The 19,326-nt window shown below is 34.5% G+C and overlaps 3 protein-coding genes across 3 annotated transcripts; all 3 read right to left on the minus strand.

The window, feature by feature from the left end:
• Window positions 1-2,561: 2,561 nt before the first annotated feature.
• Window positions 2,562-6,108, minus strand: LOC104766074 (isocitrate lyase). Its single transcript, XM_010489890.2, has 5 exons — window positions 5,856-6,108; window positions 5,330-5,736; window positions 4,109-4,711; window positions 3,201-3,793; window positions 2,562-2,938 (listed from the first exon to the last, which is right to left on the minus strand). Exons 1-5 carry the CDS (start codon window positions 5,883-5,885, stop codon window positions 2,841-2,843), a joined length of 1,731 nt encoding a protein of 576 aa, XP_010488192.2. The 5' UTR covers window positions 5,886-6,108; the 3' UTR covers window positions 2,562-2,840.
• A 7,503-nt stretch (window positions 6,109-13,611) lies between these two features.
• LOC104766075 (putative dihydroneopterin aldolase 3) lies at window positions 13,612-15,445 on the minus strand. Its single transcript, XM_010489891.3, has 3 exons — window positions 15,126-15,445; window positions 14,492-14,684; window positions 13,612-13,949 (listed from the first exon to the last, which is right to left on the minus strand). Exons 1-3 carry the CDS (start codon window positions 15,217-15,219, stop codon window positions 13,757-13,759), a joined length of 480 nt encoding a protein of 159 aa, XP_010488193.1. The 5' UTR covers window positions 15,220-15,445; the 3' UTR covers window positions 13,612-13,756.
• A 1,061-nt stretch (window positions 15,446-16,506) lies between these two features.
• Window positions 16,507-18,111, minus strand: LOC104766076 (APO protein 4, mitochondrial). The gene is made up of 3 exons (XM_010489892.3): window positions 17,972-18,111; window positions 17,488-17,766; window positions 16,507-17,398 (listed from the first exon to the last, which is right to left on the minus strand). The coding sequence occupies exons 2-3, from the start codon at window positions 17,751-17,753 to the stop codon at window positions 16,648-16,650; spliced, it is 1,017 nt and encodes a 338-aa protein (XP_010488194.2). The 5' UTR covers window positions 17,754-17,766; window positions 17,972-18,111; the 3' UTR covers window positions 16,507-16,647.
• Window positions 18,112-19,326: the final 1,215 nt, after the last annotated feature.

A 19,326-nucleotide genomic window follows, 5' to 3' on the forward strand; every position in this document is an offset into this window, starting at 1 on the left:
CAATTCACCCCATTCAAAAAATATATCTGTATAAATAAACACAAACAATACTAACACGTACATATGTACTTTCATATATTTATTATATACATATTATTTGCTCGTGACAAGAAAAACAAATAAATAATAAATACGCAACTTTTTCAAAATTGAAGTATAAACGTTACATATATAAGCTAGCATGCCTGCAGGCTGTACAGCTGCATGATGTATGTTTAATGATTATCTTAGGCGACTAAAACTTTACAAAATTAGAAAACCTTAAGTAAAAATATTCTATAAACTAGTTATTATACAAATGAAGATTTTTCCAAAACAAACTTTTCTTTTTCAAAATGAATTCAATTATTTTTTTTTGTTCAAGGTTCAAATGTATGAATTCATCAATCACGAAAATAAAAGTTTGGTTTTGTTGGAATTTTTCTCCCAAAAAAGTTGACGGTTATGATGTGGCAAATACTATAATACTAACCAGCGGAAAACCGCGGTCTGAACTTTTTGTTTGATGAATATTTTTAATAATTTATTTTGTTATTACGTTATTTATAAAAGTTTGTGATTAAAAATTCGGTTTGTTTATATTAAATTTTTTGTATTATAAATTTATTAAAAACCTGTCAATAAAACATTTGCATGTAATGAATAAAATTTTTTAAACATTTGTCAATTAAACGCAATCCTTGCTATAGTTGTGAAGTAAGTAAAAAGATATAACTAACTTGTAAAAGAGCAACTAAATATAGCTAGTGAAGGTTCTGAAAAACCTCTTTGAAAACAACATTTATTGTTCTTTTTTGTGGCTTCCCTTTCTTGTCTGTAATAAGCACCTTCAATCATTAAATATATTCAAATCTTAACTTAGTTTTATTTTCCTAAAAAATGGTGGCTAAAAGAAAAATATAACTTTTTTAAATAGATAAAATACAATATCTTTATCTTTTATTTTTTATTTATTGATTTTCAAAATCTAAACCGTTTAACAGAACTGTTATATATATTATTTAATATGATTTATGATAAAAAAATTAATCCGTGCTGGAAAAGTTTTTTGATAAAACTTGTAGTTATATAGATTTTATTTGATTAGATTTTTAAAATCTTAGCTGTTATTTTTTGTTAAGTACGAATTAGTTTTGATTCTAATAGATTTTTTTACTTTTCTACAACTTATTTTATTTTACGTCTCCCCAATTTTCGTTTTTTAAATAATTATATTTATTTAATTAATTAATTAATCTTAATTAATTTTTTCTAATGGCAATTGAAGGTACTTTTTTATATATTTCAAGATTAGTTTTATATTTGTACTTCTCAATTAATATAGTAGGATACACAGATATTATATATTACTGTTAGATATATAAGCATTTAAAATTCTTATAGAAGCGAACAAGAAGAAAGATCAAGACATATCAGGTACGAATGATATCTCTTAAAAATAAATATAAACTAAAAATTAGTTCTAATGGATACAACAAAATAATGCATGCATGAATCAAAACATAATTGGATAAATAAAAGGACAAAAACTTAAAAGAATGAAAGAAAGAAAGGAATATAACCCGTGATTGCAGGGGCGGGGAATTTAAATGGGACTTGGGATTACGATAGTCCGACGTATGGGATTAAGGACCCACTTTGCTTCGCAATCAAAAAGTTAATCTCTCTAATGTTTCAGATTATGTTATTTTAATCCCATGTGCTAAGTACCCAAATCCTTGCTTTATTGTCAAAGGTTGATTCCGTTTACATTCGACGAATCAATGTATATATCTCATATCATGCATTGATCTTTTTCATTGTTGAAAAATCAAAATGAATCGGTACCATTTTGATTCTTTTTTTCTTTCTTTTTTGTCATGTCAATACAACAACCGACTGTTTAGGTATACCTCTACTTTTTTGGTATTTGTATAGATTTTGATTTCGACCAATACTGTAATTCATTCTTCAAATCGAATTTAAATGTTTTAATTTCACTGAATAATATGAATCCCTTGGCACCTCATCATACACGATATATTAAAACTCCTAGTTATTTATATAAACATACTACACCTAAAATGATTATTAATCGAATAAACTGTGAAGATAAAATGATCATCAAAATGTATTTCCTTTAACATATATAAAAGCATAACATAGAGTTATAGTGATCCTTATATACAATAATACAACTTAAACTTTGACAAGAAGTACTGCTCCAAAAATTTGAATCCTAGCTATTACAATAATTTAGAAATTGGGGTGATTTGGTTAGCCCATATGCCCATTCTATGTTTAACTCTTTGAATTATATATGGAGGCACAACTGGAAAAATAGGTATCCAGTGCTAAGCGAAACACCTAATAGAGTACCATGAGTTAGACCAGTAGTGACATATCACATATTGATCTGGCTTAATTTGTTTCCTCAAGTGTAGGTCATGCATTAGTGGTAAGACTATCCGGTTTAATCAAACAAACTATAGTACCCTTCGAATGCTCTAACCTTCATCATCTGGTATATACTAGACAAGATCAAATTTCGGTTCAACCAAACAAGAAACTCAAATCACGAATATAAGAATATAAATCATTTATATAACGAACGCCAATAACACCGAATTCCAAAATATCCATACAAAGAAGCAAACCCCATAAAATATTGCCCCAAACTTAACCCAATTATTAACTAGATAAGAAGTGAATACAATAACAAAGATACATTTATTATATGTTTTTTTGTCTTTTCTCTTTTACTCGGGTGTCCAAAGATATATTAAAGATAGTGTGGTTTCCAAGTTTTCCTACGAAGATGTCGAACCGCATCGGCTGCACCACCGCTATGAACGTATGTCTTACATTCTGGACTTGGCAACCACAAGGCTAGTCCCTTCGCCCATTCCATCATCTCCCGGCCTTGTCCAACTCTCCTTGAACTGTTCTTCAGTTACACCTATATGTAAAAAAAAACATCATTATTTGAAAGATAAATAAAATCGATAATAGGATAAACTAAACCAGATTTTTTCACTACTCAATCTAAGTTTATACATTAGCTATATTAATAGCAGTGTAACAAAGAAGAGTCGGTCACTTGTCTCATATAAACATTTTTTCATTGTACTTAATTATAACTTATAAGTGGATTCAGTATCATAACACTCTCTATTTTCACTAATGTTATGTGAAATAAATTAAAACCAAAAGTAACATACCTTTGCCCATGGCTGCAGTGGAAGAGATTCCACCTTGGACGGTCTTAAGATAACGATCATAGTAATTAGCACCTGACCATTTCTGATGAGCCAAAGTGTCAACCCCATGTGTCCTTTCTTCTCTCTGTATCCTCTCCACATAAGCCAACATCCCTCGCCTCGCGTAATCCTTTGCAAATGTATCAACCACAAGAGCATCGGCATGGAAACCCGCAAGCGTTATGAACTGCCAACAATAACCAAGCCTAGCTATCCGTGGAATAAACTCCATCATCTGCTGATCCGTCATACCGGAAGCGTCCCAGTTGAAGGACGGCGAGAGATTGTAGGCGAGCATGACCTCCGGTGTTTTGGACTTGACACCTTCGGCGAATTGGGTGCATTCGTTAAGGTCAGGGCTTGCGGTTTCCATCCAGATGATGTCTGCTATCTGTGCAAAGGCCCAACCACGAACCACGGCAGCTGCAACCGAGCCTTGGAACCGGTAAAATCCTTCTCTGGTTCTAGGCAAGTCCCAGTCCCAGAAAAGATCGGTCACGCCAAGTTTTGCTGCTAATTCTCGGCCTTGCTCGTTTGATAGGCAGTTCTCATACCTGCTTAGTCCAACAGGTTTCAATACACATCAGAAATAATAGTGTTTAACAGAAGCAAAACAAAACAAAAAAAGTAAAACATGAGTATGTTTTGTAGGGATAAAAAACATGAGAAAAAATAGTTTTAGAATATTGTAATTTAGAATCAATATACTACCATTTTTACGATTATAACTTAAACCATATATATGACTCATTGATAAAACCAAAAAATAAATCTAACTAATATGGTAAATTTGGTAAGTATCTTTAAAATTAATAACTGCAATAATGATTATTGTCAAGCAATATATATATATACGTCTAATCCTTTACCTTGCATGGCTTAGCCACTCGTTCACTCTCCGACTCTTCTCATTCTCGTTGAGGTTCATGCGCTTGAGGGCCTGCAAGACAGCTTCCGAAAAGGTCATAAGACCGGCAGAGTTAAGCCACTGGTCCTCAATGGATTGCAACGCCGGACCGTTCTTGCCTACAGCCATTCCCTCGGCGAGAAGCGAGGACATACTCTTGCCCCTGAGGCTCGGGTTAGTGGCACCGAGGATGAACTGGTGGTCCCTCGAGTCAATGTTCGACTGGATCAGAGTAGCTGCGACAGCGTCTGTTCTAGCGACCAGAACGGTCTCTGTGCCCATCACATCGAACTGGAGCCTAGCCGCCACAAGGCGGTTGATGTGTTCGCTGACTGCCACGAGGACTTTTCCAGCCATGTGGCCGCACTTCTTGGTCACGGAAGACTGGTCCTCGATGTGGACCCCAGCGGCGCCTCTCTCGACGAAGAGCTTGCAAAGTTTGACGGTGGCGGTAGTGCCGCCGAAACCAGTGTCTCCATCGGCGATGATGGGTTTCAGGTAGTCAATGAACGGAGTTTTTGTTCTCTCTTCCCTGCTCATGCTCATTCTTGCCTCCCTTTGCTTTCTGTGATGCATATTCATGGTTGTAATTAATTATCATAGGGATTTTATTTTGTTATTAATTACACTTCTTTTTTATTAAAGAACCTAATGAAAATTTCTAATAATTGGCTTTAATGGTCTGTCAACGTATATTTGGACTTTGGAGATTAAAAACGGATGCATGCATGCAAACCTAATAGAAATGTTTAACATATCCAATGGTTTATTGAATTAATTGATGATTTTGGATTAACAATGGAATTGGTGCAAATATTATTATTTTTTTAGTTCAAGAAGTAAAACTATCATATTTTTTTCGGAAACTTTCACTTTAAGGAAATTTGTCTTAATTATAACGTGTAGAAGCTATAGTTTGACAGACCATTAAATTATTCTGAACACGTAGCAACGTAAGACCTCGAAAGATGTAATTTCGTTATCATATAAAGCACACCGATCAGCAATAATATAAATATCTTTTCAATTTTTTCGCATGAGGTCTTCGATACCATTATTTTTCTTAAGCACAAAATCCATTTTTCTAGTAAGCAGCCGATAACTAATTTCCACTAATATAAGCATAATGACCACTAAGCTTAGTATAGTTGCAATAAAATAATTTATTAGTAATTAAATATACCTGTCATGGTACTGCTGAGCGAAGAAGAGGTGTTCAACCTTGTTAGGAACGGTATCGTATGGATAGTCAGCAAGATCCGGTCCAGGCTCGTTAGTGGAGGTATGAGTGGACGAGCACTGCCAACCAGAGACGTAGATAGTGTCCAAATGTTTAGCCATCATGGTCACCTGAACAGGGTCCAACGCACCGAACGTGCGAGAGGCCGTGCCATTGGCTTGGTGACTTTTAAGCGTTCGCCACAGCTTCTTAGCCATCTCGTTCGAAGCGTATCCTTGCTTGAGATGGCCACGTAGAGCCACGACGTCACGGGCTGTGTAAGGACGCCTTGTTAGCTTGAACCTCTCTGAGCTCCACCAAGTCTGCACTTCCGCAACCTCCGCCTCGAATCTCCCTTCTTCTTCCATAATCTGATTTTTTTTTTTTAATCATCAATTCGCATGTTAGTCTTAACTAGTAATGACATACAATTTGTTATAACCAACAGAATCAAATAACAAGAAAGAAATTCATGAGTTGTTTTATTTACCATAGAGGGGACAGAGAAAGATGCAGCCATGGCTTCAAATTTTATGAATTGGAAATGATTTTGATTTGTAACGCCCTATGAAGTAGAGAAGCTTCAAGCATGTTTCTCTTCTTACATATCATCTCCTTATATACTAATTTCTGCATTGTAAACTATTGCTTTCTTATGAAGTTTTAGATTAAAATATTTAAAATATAATATACTTCTTATCAAAAAAGAACTACTTGTGCTGATTTTTTTTCCAAGTTGGATTAAAACCTAAAAACTATTTTTTTTTCATTTGTTTTAACTTCGTCTGTAAATTACATCTTTTTCTGAAATTAATAATTGTGACACGTATGAGGGTATTATGGCAGAAACGAATTATCATTTGACATCCTTCATATGTTGTCTATTTCTTTTCATGTCAGTAAGAAAAAATGTGATGTTTATAGAATGGTTCGAACAAGCCAAGAGTTGCACAAGGATTTATGCTACGGTTTATAGATACAGCCATATATATGTGCCGGTCCATGTAAGCATAACCTACGATCTTTTAGCTATGTATATAACGAATCGGTTTAAAGTAAATAATCTTAGATTCTCCCGGATGAGTATATATATAAATAGGAAGTGGGTGCAATTAAGAAAGAACACGAATTTATTATGTGTCATCTTACCAACCTCACACGTTTTTCAATTAAGGGCATAATCTGCAACTATTGACAGACAATAGCTAAAACTAGCGGCAAAAGCACTATTCACTTTCTTTGAAAGACGATAGCTGATAACCTTGCCATACATATTTACCACACACATTCAATCATTTGTACAAATTTTCCAGCACCATCAAAGTGAAATAACTTTACAAGAAAATGTACTTAAGATTCAATCATATAGTATTAATTACCGAGAGCGTGCTATCATACTTACAAGTGGTTTTGTAGAAATGTACCTACATAAGTTTTCAATGGTGATATTGAACCGATATTAAACAGAACTTCTCCTTCGTGTTTTCTCCTTCGAGTTTTCTCCTTCTCTCTTTCGTTTTTTTGTATACTTTATTATTATTCAAAGGTCCATACCTTTATTTGTGAATGATTTGGCATAGTCATTGCTAAAGACGTGTTAATATGTTCTTCTAAGTGTAGCTAGAACCTCAACAGTTTGATACTGATGTTTTAAAGTTTCAATAAATCATTTCAACTTTTACGTGCGTGTTGGTAATTGTGTTTTTAGGAACTACGTATGAAAATTTGGTGATAACTTATGTAGGTAAAGTTTTAAAATCGTATTTGAACTCTTGAGTAATTTTAAAATAAATAGTTATGTTTCCCGAGGAAAATAGATAAACCCTATCCTTCTTTGAGTTGTGTCGCAGATTGCATACGACTTGGCAATCCTATCTTTCCATTTTGTTGCTGTCGGTTTCCTCCTTTGATCTTGTTTTCTTTTAACGCCTAAACATTATTATAGGGAACCTTTTCTTTTGGTGTTTTAGCTAACTAAAAGTTTAGTATTTTTACACTAAATTTAGAATTCTAGTAGAGATTATCAGTATAGTGCATGTAAAATATTTTGTCGAAGTTTCATCATGACCATCATATATAAATTAGCATCTAACATCGTAAATTTTGATAGTGCATACAGAAATTTTTGCTGTGGAGATTTTGGTAGTACCATCCATAATTGTATCTAGATGATGCAAGAAAATTTAATAAAATAAAATCGAAAATATTTTTCATGGGTCCATAAACCAAACAATGTTCAGTTCATGTATGGTACGTAAACAACACAACATTTTTATTTGTTTCCCTAGGTTCGTAACAACAATGTATAGTTGAAAAAGTAAATTTATACGATCTGTAAGAAAACTTTAATACATGATCATGTAACTATTTTATTTGTAGTTAACCGATTGATATATTAGATTAAAAAGGAAAAAAAGGAGGAACATTTATTGTGACAAAAAAAATATTTTACTGTAATATTTAATACAATAAATTAGGGGTGGATAAAAAAACCGAAATCCAAAAAACCGAACCGAACCAAAATGAAATAAATGGTTTGGTTTGCTTATGGTTAAGTCTAAAAATCCGTTTGGTTTTTATTTAAATTAATCATTTGATTTAAGATTGGTCTGGTTAAAAACCGTAAACCGAATGGTTTTTTTCTCAAAGTTTTTTTCTTGGTTTTTTTTTTACTAGTTTTCTTTTTCAATAGCCTTTACTTTTTAAAAGTTTAAATTTCGATTAAGTATCTGGGTTTACAAAAATATATTTGGATTCTATTTTTTTGAATTATGTTTAGGTTTTACTTTTATGCTTATTTTTAGTTATGTATCAACTATCTATTTTTTAAAGTGTGGAATAACCGTTAAAAACCGAGACCAAACCAAAACCAAACCAAACTGTTATACGTATGGTTTTTATATGGTTTCATTTTTGATAAAACCAAAAAAACCGAACCGTAACCAGACCGAATTACATATGGTTTCTATAGTTCAATTTTTATAAAACCAAAAAAACCGTCAACCGATAAAATCGAACCGAAATCAAACCGAAAAACCAAACGCCCACTTCCTCCTTTTTTCCTTTTTAAATGTGGAATCTCTAATATATCAATCAGTTAACTACAAATAAAATAGTTACATGATCATGTATTAAAGTTTTCTTATAGATCGTATAAATTTACCTTTTCAACTACACATTGTTGTTACGAACCTAGGGAAACAAATAAAAATGTTGTGATAACGGGTCTCCCTGCCTCAATCCTTTTTTCCCTTCAAAAAAACCAGCCAGTTCACCGTTTATTGCTATGGAGAAACGAGGTGAGGATATGCATTCTGAAATCCAAACTCGGAATAAGGGGGGGGGAGTCCTGAGCTTCCAGCAGCTTCAGTACGAAGTCCCAGCAGACTGTATCAAATGCCTTTCTTATGTCCAGCTTCATCATGGAACTCTTCTTGCAGGAAGCTTGGTTATAATGTCTGATGAGTTCGGATGCAAGAAGAACATTCTCTCCCAGAAGCCTTCCCGTAAGGAAAGCAGCTTGGTTCGAAGAAACACAGAGTTGGAGAATTGGCTTCAACCGGTTTGCGAGGATCTTCGAGATAAGCTTGTAGACTAAGTTGCAGCAGCTTATCGGACGGTAATCTCCTATCTTACAAGCCTCGGGAAACTTCAGGATAAGCGCAATCTTTGTTGTATTGAACTCTTTGAGGAGACGTCCATTCCGGAAGAACTCCTGCACCGCGGCTACTACGTCAGGCCCCACAATGCTCCAGGAGGATCTGAAGAACTCTACAGAGTACCATCTGGTCCTGGACATTTATTTAGAGGAAGAGCAAAAAGAGTTGTTGTGATTTCCTCCTCAGACACCATCTTTAACAGGTCCGTTTTGTGAGCCTCAGTGCATCTGAAAGGCATCAAGTCAGCCAAGAAGGGGATTGAACATGGTGAACTGGGCATATCCGTGTGCCCTAAGATCTCCTCGAAATAAGCAGTAGCATGAGCCTTGATATCAGGAATAGCAGTGATGGTTCTACCATTCTGATCTTGGAGCAAATGAATATGATTCCTGCTAAGCCTCTAGGATAAGGATTTATGGAAATAGGCAGTGTTGCGATCTCCCAGGTGCATCCATTTAACACGAGAACGCTGACGGTAAAACTTTCTAAGATGGAAGCTCTTTTTAAGATGATGGATAGATCAGTTGATTCTGAGAAGTTCCAGCTGCATCCTCGGTGCTCATCTCCCAGAGTTTCTCATCTGCTATTTGCGGACGACCTACTCGTGTTTACAGATGGATCAAAACAATCTTTGTTGGGAATAGCGGAGGTTATGCGGGAATTTAAAGCCTTATCTGGTCTGGATGTTAACCCGGCGAAATCTGAAATATTCTTTCGGGGTTATACTGAAGCTGAAGCCGCTGAACTGAGTACTTATGCGGGCATCAAACAGGGAGTCTTCCCCACTAGATATCTGGGTCTTCCACTACTCCCTTCTCGCATCTCTCTGGCAACATTGCAACCATTCCTGGAGAAAATTACAAGTAAGTTGCACTCTTGGACAGCAAGATCCCTCTCCTTTGCGGGGAAGATTAAGCTCATCTCCTCGGTTATCTACGGAATGGTAAATTTTTGGAGCAGTGTCTTTGTGCTGCCAAAGCATTTCTACGCGAAGGTCGACTCTTTGTGCTTGGATTTTCTGTGGAAGAACAAGACTGTCTCTGCTGCTGGTGCCGGTGTTGCTTGGAAGGCGGTGTGCAAACCAAAGGCAGAAGGAGGACTTGGCATTAGGTTTCTAGAGGAGGTTGAGATTGTTTTCAGACTCAAACAAGTGTGGAATTTTTTCTCCAACTCGGGTTCTTTGTGGGTTGCGTGGCTCAAGGAAAATGTTTTCCTCCGGAAAAGCTACTGGCTAACTGTGACATCGAGCCGCTTCTCTAAGGCTATTAATAGTGTTCTCCAGCTAAAGCCTACCGTCATTGATTTCCTCAAATGCGAGGTTGGTAATGGCAGTATTGCCTCCTTTTGGTATGATAACTGGACTGAGTTTGGTCAGCTTATAAGGTTTATAGCATCAGCTGGGCCTAGAGCCCTGCGGATTCGAGAAGATGCAAGAGTTGTTGAGGCTGTGCGGAATGGTAGTTGGAGGCTGACAGCGGCTAGATCTGATAATGTGCAGGCTCTCTCGGTTGTTTTAACCACCATCTCAGCGCCAGTAGCCTCAAATGGACCTGATAATTACCTTTGGAGGAACTCATCGAGAGTTTTTCTCTCATCTTTTTCCTCAAGAGAAACGTGGAATCAAATTCGTGCTCATTCCCCTCCTGTTCCATGGTCGAGGGTTGTCTGGTTTAAGGAATATGTGCCACGGTTCTCTCTTGTAACCTGGATGGCTTTCCTAACTCGTTTACCCACTAGAGATCGTCTGCGGAGGTGGGGTATGATAGTCTCTCCAGACTGTGTTTTATGCTCTGGTGGCACTGAGACGCATGAGCATCTGTTCTTTAAGTGTCTGTTCTCAGATGGAATCTGGCGCTTCTTCGCTGAACATTTTATACTAAATCCTCTTGATGTCCTTCATGCAATTGCTGCCTGGATTCTACTGCACCAACAGCCTCAATTTAGGTCCACTGCCACTCTGCTCAAACTCCTGCTTTAGTCTACGGTCTATTTGATTTGGAAAGAGCAAAATTCAAGGATCTTCTCCTCCCGCTTCTCTTCGCCAGCTACTCTCCAAGTCTCAATTGATCGCTCCATGAGAGATCGCCTTCTCTCCATTCCGGCTCGAAGGCTGTCATCCTCTTCTCTTCTCTTAATTTATTTTTCTTATATTTCTCATCCGTTGTCGGTAAGTATCGGGTAATATGATTTGTTTTGTTCCTGTTGGGATTATGATTTTTGTCTCTGGAAACTTTTGTAACTTGGTCGATAAATGAAATTTAACATTAACACAAAAAAGAAAAAAAAAATGTTGTGTTGTTTACGTACACATGCAAAAGAGAACGCTATCGTCACTGAAACCATAAAACAGATGGTAGCGAAAAAAATAACAAAAGTATATACTATATGTTTACCTCTTAATGTACGTAGTTGTTAAAACTAATTAGGGTCACAACAAATAGAAAATATAAACTGATCAAACTGCAGTCCACATATGAAATATCCTATAATAAAAACCTAAGCTCACCTAATAAAATGATTTGTTTTGCTTATAACATGTGATTAGATTCAAAGTATATATATCAACACTTACGATCATATCCTATAGATCGGAGGTGAATGTATATGTTAGAAAGAGTTAAGTTGTCACGAGGAAACGGACAAAAGAGGATGCTGCTTGCTTAGCTCGTCGATGGAAATCAGGAAGCTACAAGAACGTGGCGGAATTACGTCACTTTAAACAGATAATTTAATTTTTCTAACTTATTGTTTGAGATTCCAAGGGAGGAAATTGAATTAAAATATTGTAAAAGGATAATACATTTGGATATTTGATATTTCTATTGAGACTTGAACGTTGGAACGTGTGCCATAGGATGGGCTTTGTGCTCTCTTAGGAGTAAAATTCCCAATGGTGTAGCTCAATCAATAACACAATCTTGATTTAGCCAATCGAGGAATTTCATATATCAATTCAAGTCATCGTTCCAAAAACTTTGTGAGAACAAAGAAATAACTTCAAACGCGCGTTAGTTAGATATTTTATCTAAACTATAATCGTAATGATGATATGACAAAAAAAAAACGGTCATCCAGTGACAAAATTTTTTATACAGAAATAAAGTAACCGGTTCATGATGAACAAAATTATCTGGTTAACTAGAAACCAAAATCAATATCGGTCAGTGGGCTCTAACCTTATGATAATGTCGACATAATAAAATTGCAACTTGAGATACAATTCCAACTTGTGCAAAAGGGAAAGGATAAAATTGCAGATGGTCTTGCTAGGGAGGCTAATGATAATTCAATTGTTTTCTGTCATACTTTTACCGACGTCGTTTTATTATTCATTACTCTTTTGATGACATTGTAAACATTTGTAAGAATTAAAATAAATAAATAAATGATAGGCAACATACACTACGATTGGACCAAATGGGCCGATTGAATTAGCGTGAACATTGTATTTCATTATGCTCAGCTTCAAAAGTTTTTCAACGGAGAGCCACATTATTCAGGAAATTGAATTCATATGGTAGAAAGAAACAACAAAGGGACGTGAAAATCCAAGTCAGAAAATGTGAAACACATCAAACGACCTTGGGTAATGCATGACTTATGATTACATGTACCCATGAGCCTGTAAATTACCATCAACCTTGTATCACATCTGGAGTTAAGGTCTGTACTAGTAGTACTATGTTAATTTCATGTGACAAATCCATTTGCTCTGACAAAACTTAAAGGAGGCGATCGATAGTTCTCAAAAAGCGGTAGTGCCAAATACCAAATCAATCACAAAACCGGACTAAAACCAGTGGTTATAGCTACTACTCTTTACGGTTCATGATTTGGAACTGAATTAGTGAAAAGAAAAGATAGACCTTGAGGCTTCATTTTGCAAGCTTATTTAACAGGAACACTGGCACGAGCATGTCTCAATCAAGTGTCCTTCTTTGCCAACAAACACTTCTGAGCAGAATCTGGAAAAGTTTTAAGTTATAGTTTGATAAATCATAGGATGGACTTTGTGCTCTCTTATGATTAGAATTCCCAATGATATAGCTCAATAATACATTCTGATTTAGCCATTTGAGGAACCTCATGCGAAATTCTTATATTAATTCAACACATCGATTCGAAAAACTTTGCGAGATTTCAAATGCGTTATTATTACTACGAACGAAGTATTTTTAAAATCTTATTAAAATTATCTTATATACTAAAATTTACTGTTTAGACATAAATCTATTGGCATCGGTATCTAACCGATTGATGATTGCATCTTCTTCAAGTACAATATCTTATAATTGAAATTTCAGATTCACAAGAATTATACCACACAAACCATATCAGGGCTTGTCCAAAAAAAAAAAAAGCATATCAGGGAAGAGTAATTTGCGTTTATCTTTCACTCTCGATGACATTTATAAACCAAGAAGATTCAAAAGACTAATATAGTTAAATACTCGAAACTATATTTTTTCACCCGTACTGATTTTTTTTAACCAACTTAATAGAAATATATATATCATAATAACAGTGTACAGATATAATACATTTATAAATTTCACACATTTTTTTTTTTTTGAACAAAGTTATAAATTTCACACATAATAGCTTATATATCATAATAATAGAAATCAATCCATATTATAGCCTTCACACTTACGTTTTTTTCCCTTAATATTTAAAATAGTTATCGAAAACACAATGATGCAAAGCTTTTGGGGTTATGCAGTTTCTTCAGTTAGTGCTTTCGCTTCCTGAAAATCTCGGCCCCTACGTAATCGGTGCACTCAAGTAGTGTGGGGTTTGGCGTTCCGAGCTTCACTCGAATAACATTTATCTTAGGAAATGTTTCAAGCATTTGAGACGCGATGAGATCCGCAACCGTCTCCACAAGGTTTTTCGGTGGCCCTTCAACAATTTTCTTAACTAGGCTGCCAAAAGTATCATTTTTTCACCAATGAAATCATAAATATACAAATTAAAGATAAAACTAAGCCATAATTCAAAGGTTGGACACATAACTGATGTTCAAGATTCTGCCCAATAAATCATGCTACCAAATTAAGATCCAAATTCTAATCCGCAAAAAAGTATAAATATAAAAGTCAAAAATAAATTAATGAATTGATTTTACTCAACTAATATGGTAACATTTGACATTAATCTATTTTTTGTCCAATTCTTTTTCTCTAGAAGTGCAACTATTTGGCGCCGAAGTTAAAATACCCAAAAAAAAAAATCAAAGCTGAGTTTTTTTTTTAAATAATCTTCATGATTAATATACCTATATACATAATCAAAAATGATATCGTAGTTGACAAAAAAAAATTGAGTGAGATAGTTGACAAAAAAAAAATTGAGTCATTCTGAATTAAAAATCTCATGCATATATCCTATTTTTCGGAGTAGATTGGATCCTAATTTTATTCTCCATTATATATTATGTAAGTGATATTGGTAATTAAATGCAAACCTAAAAGTTTCGGCATAGCTGACTGTATCTGCCAAGTTGTCTGATTCAATGGCCGGTTTCAAATTCAGCCACACATCAAGGTCAACAATAAATGTATTCCCCAATTTCTTCTCTTCTGGAAGCACTCCATGGAAACCGTAGAATTTCAACCCTCTCAGTATCAGTTTATCCTCAAGCATTGGCTCTGATGATTCTGTCCATCAACAGTTTAATTACAAAGCAAGAATATGTTTAACCAATATACCTACTTTTAAAACGATCATTTTTGTAGGATCTCTTCCCTCAATTCATAAAATCTCTCACAAAGTGAATGGTATAAGAGATTTTGAATCTCATGATATATTCACAACGATACTATAATCGCAACACCCAATAATATTATCTAGGAATTCTAAGAGCAATTAATCAAAAAATTGGCCGAAACAACTTGTCAAATTTTAGTTCAGACACTTATCGTTTCCCTTCAAAATAATTACTAGAGCTTTCTGAGCAACTGATTCAAAGACAAGATATTAGACCTCTATACATATCTCTCAATCTTAGACACCCAATTGAACCTAAACCAAACAAAAAAACCACCATAACACTTCATTTTTGTCACCAACATTTCAAAAGAAGTATTGGATATATATACTTCGTTGTTCCAACGTTGCTAGAGCTGTTGTTTCCGTTAAACAACCGGCTAAAACCAAAAATACATTGGTTAGAAGTAGTAAAGTGCTCTGCATCTTTTTGGGCGCAGTAATAATTTTAACTATTAAGATTAGATGAAAGGTGGTAAAAAGTGATGGGGAAGAAATCGGTTTAAATTAGAAGGAAGAAGAAAGTTGTCCTATTTATAGGCCTAAGAACATTTATTTTTTTCTCAAAATTAAGTAGATAACAATTTGGGGATATGTTTTAGTTCCAGCTGATACATGTTTATATATAAATTACGTTTTGTACATTATTTTCCTAAAAATATAGATCATTATCCATTAGAATACGTAAAAATTTAATAAGATAGTTATTAAAAAGCGGTCTAGGTAAACAGATGGAGTGGTAAGTAACAACAACCAAATTGTCAATTTAAATTATTTATTACTAACGGGTAAAAAACAATTTGATTGCTGCTACTTAGCATTCCATCCGTTTTTGTCCAGAAAAAAAAGAAGCACTTCATCCGTTTACAATAAATTCAGACATGTTAGAAAAACAATTAAATTTTCATTCTACTCATAATTTATACACTTCAAAAATTGTTAATTGGTTAAAAAATGATTAAAAATGATCAAATTATCAAATATGTATAAAAAACCTAAAACATCATTTAATCCAAAACATATATTAAAAAACAATCCTAAAATAATTACATTTAAATTTAAGAAAGAAAGAGTTTACTTTGAATTGAGTTACAAATTTTAGTGTTTTTTGTTTTTACTTTGAATTGAGTTATATTTATTGAGATTGTGATTATCATATGGTTGGTCACACTTATTTGGGGTATTTACTTGGATCCTATTTACTTAAAAAATATATATATAGTTCTTCTTTCTTCATCTGTTTTGTTTGACTCTTAATGGGTTATATTTATTGAGATTACGATTATCAGATGGTGAATTATTTTACTTTAAATATATGTATTGTTCTTCTTTCTTTATCTCTTTTGTTTGCTTTAAATTGGGTTATATATTTATTGAGATTACAAGTCTACGATGATCTGGTCGGTTATTTACTTTAAAATATATATTGTTCTTTTTTCCTTTATATCTTTTGTTTGCTTTGAATAGGGTTATATTTATTGAGAATACTATAATCATATGGTGGGTTATATATATTGGACTACTGCATTATATCATTTTTTTTTTCTTTTGGGGTCAAAACTACTGCATTATATCATAAACCTTGCATAATGTGTTTCAAGGGAGAGGCAGATTATCAAGAAATCTTGAATTCATATTGTTATGATAATTAACATGGCTTTTAGCAACTTGCACAAATGAGCATGTAAATTATCATTAACCTTGTATCATATATGGAATTAAGATCTGAAGTGTATTAATTTCATGTGAAGTTCATTCCTAAAACGCCAAAACAGACATCATGTGGAGTTATATAGAACAGTGATACCAATAGACATAAAAGACTATCAAAACCAGTGGGGTTATAGCTACTCCCTACGTTTCATGATTTGAAACTGAATAACTACTGAAAGGAAAAGATAGACCTTGAGGCTTCATTTTGCAAGCGTATTTAACAGGAACAATGGCACCAGCATGGCTACAAAGGCTCACAATAGCAGGGGCATGTCCGTAATGATTCCGCCCGTCGTTCAAAAGAACCATCGGGTCCTGAGGCCTCCGGTGCCACACCACTTTCTCAGGTACCAGATCATTCACACCGGCTTTTTCCCAGTAATGAGTGCCGCGCCAGCTCTCGTATTTGAACACACCACATAGCCGAGCTTTATGACCACTCGGTCCCACGTGAACCTCCTTGCACCGTTTGCAAACTTTCGAAGGATAAACCAGCAAGAGTTTCTTCACACCAGCTCTCAGTTTCTCCCACGCCATTAGAGCGTTTGCACCAACATATTTAAGATCTCCAGCAGATAAACTCCTGATATCCTCATCCGAAATCGGCGGGTTATCGTGAATCTTGGAATACTGAAGGATTTCTTCAGGATGAATGGCTCCTGCTTGACAACATAGCTCCAAGACTGCGGGAACACGGTCATAATCAAACCTCTGTTGGTGTCTGATAACACCTTGAGAAATGTTGTGTAAGTGATATGATTCGACGGGGACAAGTATATCGTTTATGGAACCAGGAACCCATTCATGTAGTCTATTGTTGCCACGCCGTATATAACTACGGCATGTCTCAATCAAGTGTCCTTCTTTGCCAACAAACACTTCTGAGCAGAATCTGGAAAACGTTCCAAGTTATTTACAAAGCCTCAGTATCTAAAGTAGAGTCCTTTCTTTTATCTAAAAGCTCAAAAGAATAAAACTTACTTGCATGTCAAGACAGGAAAGACTTTGAGAAGCGCAGTGACGTTACTGATTAGATTCTTTCTGGCTATAAGAATATCTTCAGCCACAGGAACAATCTCTTTAACCGGGTAATCTTTTGCTCGGTTTTCGATTCTTTTTAGAATCATCGGCCGGAGTTTTCTAAGGTCATCAAGCTTTAGTTTTTTGGTTCTTGAAGGTGTAGTTGAGTAACTAGCTCCTTGAATTGAGCTCAGATTTCTCAATACTTTATGTCTAAAATTCGACATAGCCCGGGTTAATCTATAGAGACACAGAACAAAATGAGTCAGTGATGTATAAACTATGGATTCCAATGATTCTCAAAGTGCTGATTTTTTTATACATATGATAGATTCAGAATCACGAACAGGGGAATTAAAAAAAAAAACAAGTGAGACATTTCGTCGAGCACGTTATGCTCAATATCAACGGAGAGATGCAACAAAAGGGATCGCTAAATTTTTACCTGATTTACACATGCAACGCGATCACTTGAAAATTTCTATGGAGCAAAGCAGTTCCCGGCCAAACGAATCGGAACTTTTTCCGAGCGACGGCGACGAAGAGGAACCTCTCGACGAGAAGGAAGATCTGAGGATTCGTCATAAATCTGAAAATTGATTCAACGGCCTTATTTGGGCCATACATTATGGGCCTGTACTTCTCTAACGAGACCTTATCAATGGGCTATATCATTTTAAAAAAAATGTTGTTCGGCTTTGATGAATTTGTTTGTTTTTTTTTTCTTTTTTAACATTGGATACTTTATTAATTATCAAGTAATGTTAACATAGTGAAGATCAGACCGAATACATAGAGGAATCGATAAATGGAAAATAAAATATGTTGTTTCATGCTAATCCATTTGCTTGTCGTGAAGTCCATTTGAAAAGAACAGAGTCGAAACGCCTAGCCCACCCTTTAATTTCTTGAATCCAGTTGTTGATATCAAACCTTGTGGTTTCATTATTTATTATCTTAACCATGGTCTGGCAGTCACCTTCAAAGATTACTTTACGGTAGCCACAAGCCAGGATTGACGCATCACTAACACTAAGCTTTGGCATTCAGCTTCCAAAGCAGAAGTAACAGCAGTCCCTATAGCTTGACTTGCTTCACAAAAAGAGCTTTGATCATTCCGAATTAACCAAGCAGCTGTTGAACGTCTCTCACTGCTAATGAAATTTCCATCATAATTGCACTTGGTCCAACCTATCGGGGGTGGTTGCCAAAGAGTAGAGGAAGGACCACTATTGTTGTAGAGTATATGAATTTGTTTTTTTATTCTAACGTAATTGTTTCAATTTATTTATTTATTTATTTTGTACATTCAGTAACTTTTTTTTCTTTTATTTACTAATTAAATCCGACACTAGTTAAAAAAAAAACTTAGGCTGTTATCGGAGATGTGAAATCTAAATACATATAGAATTGTAAATAATAGAAATCAAAACATATGGATTTTGAAATAACATGTTTTATCCTTGGATTTAAATCCTTTTAATTTACACTTTCAAATCCATTGAAATCAATTTAAAACATAATGTGGATTTTGAAATCCAAAAACAAATCATTAAATGAATAACATGGGATTTTAACAATTATTTATAAATCATATAACCAATAACAAATAATTTTGATAAGTATTTTAAAATCAATAATTGAATAACAAATGATTTTTGTTTGGATTTATTATGAGATATCCCGTGCTATAAGCACGGATTAATATTTAAAAATATATATATAATATAATAATAACTTTTATTATTATATTTCTTTTAAAAAGTTATGTTGTTTGGGATAATATTTATTTTTCTTTGT

The sequence above is a fragment of the Camelina sativa genome, chromosome 19, assembly GCF_030686135.1.
Source record: "Camelina sativa cultivar CO46 ecotype springtype chromosome 19, ASM3068613v1".
Classification (NCBI taxonomy): domain Eukaryota; kingdom Viridiplantae; phylum Streptophyta; class Magnoliopsida; order Brassicales; family Brassicaceae; genus Camelina; species Camelina sativa.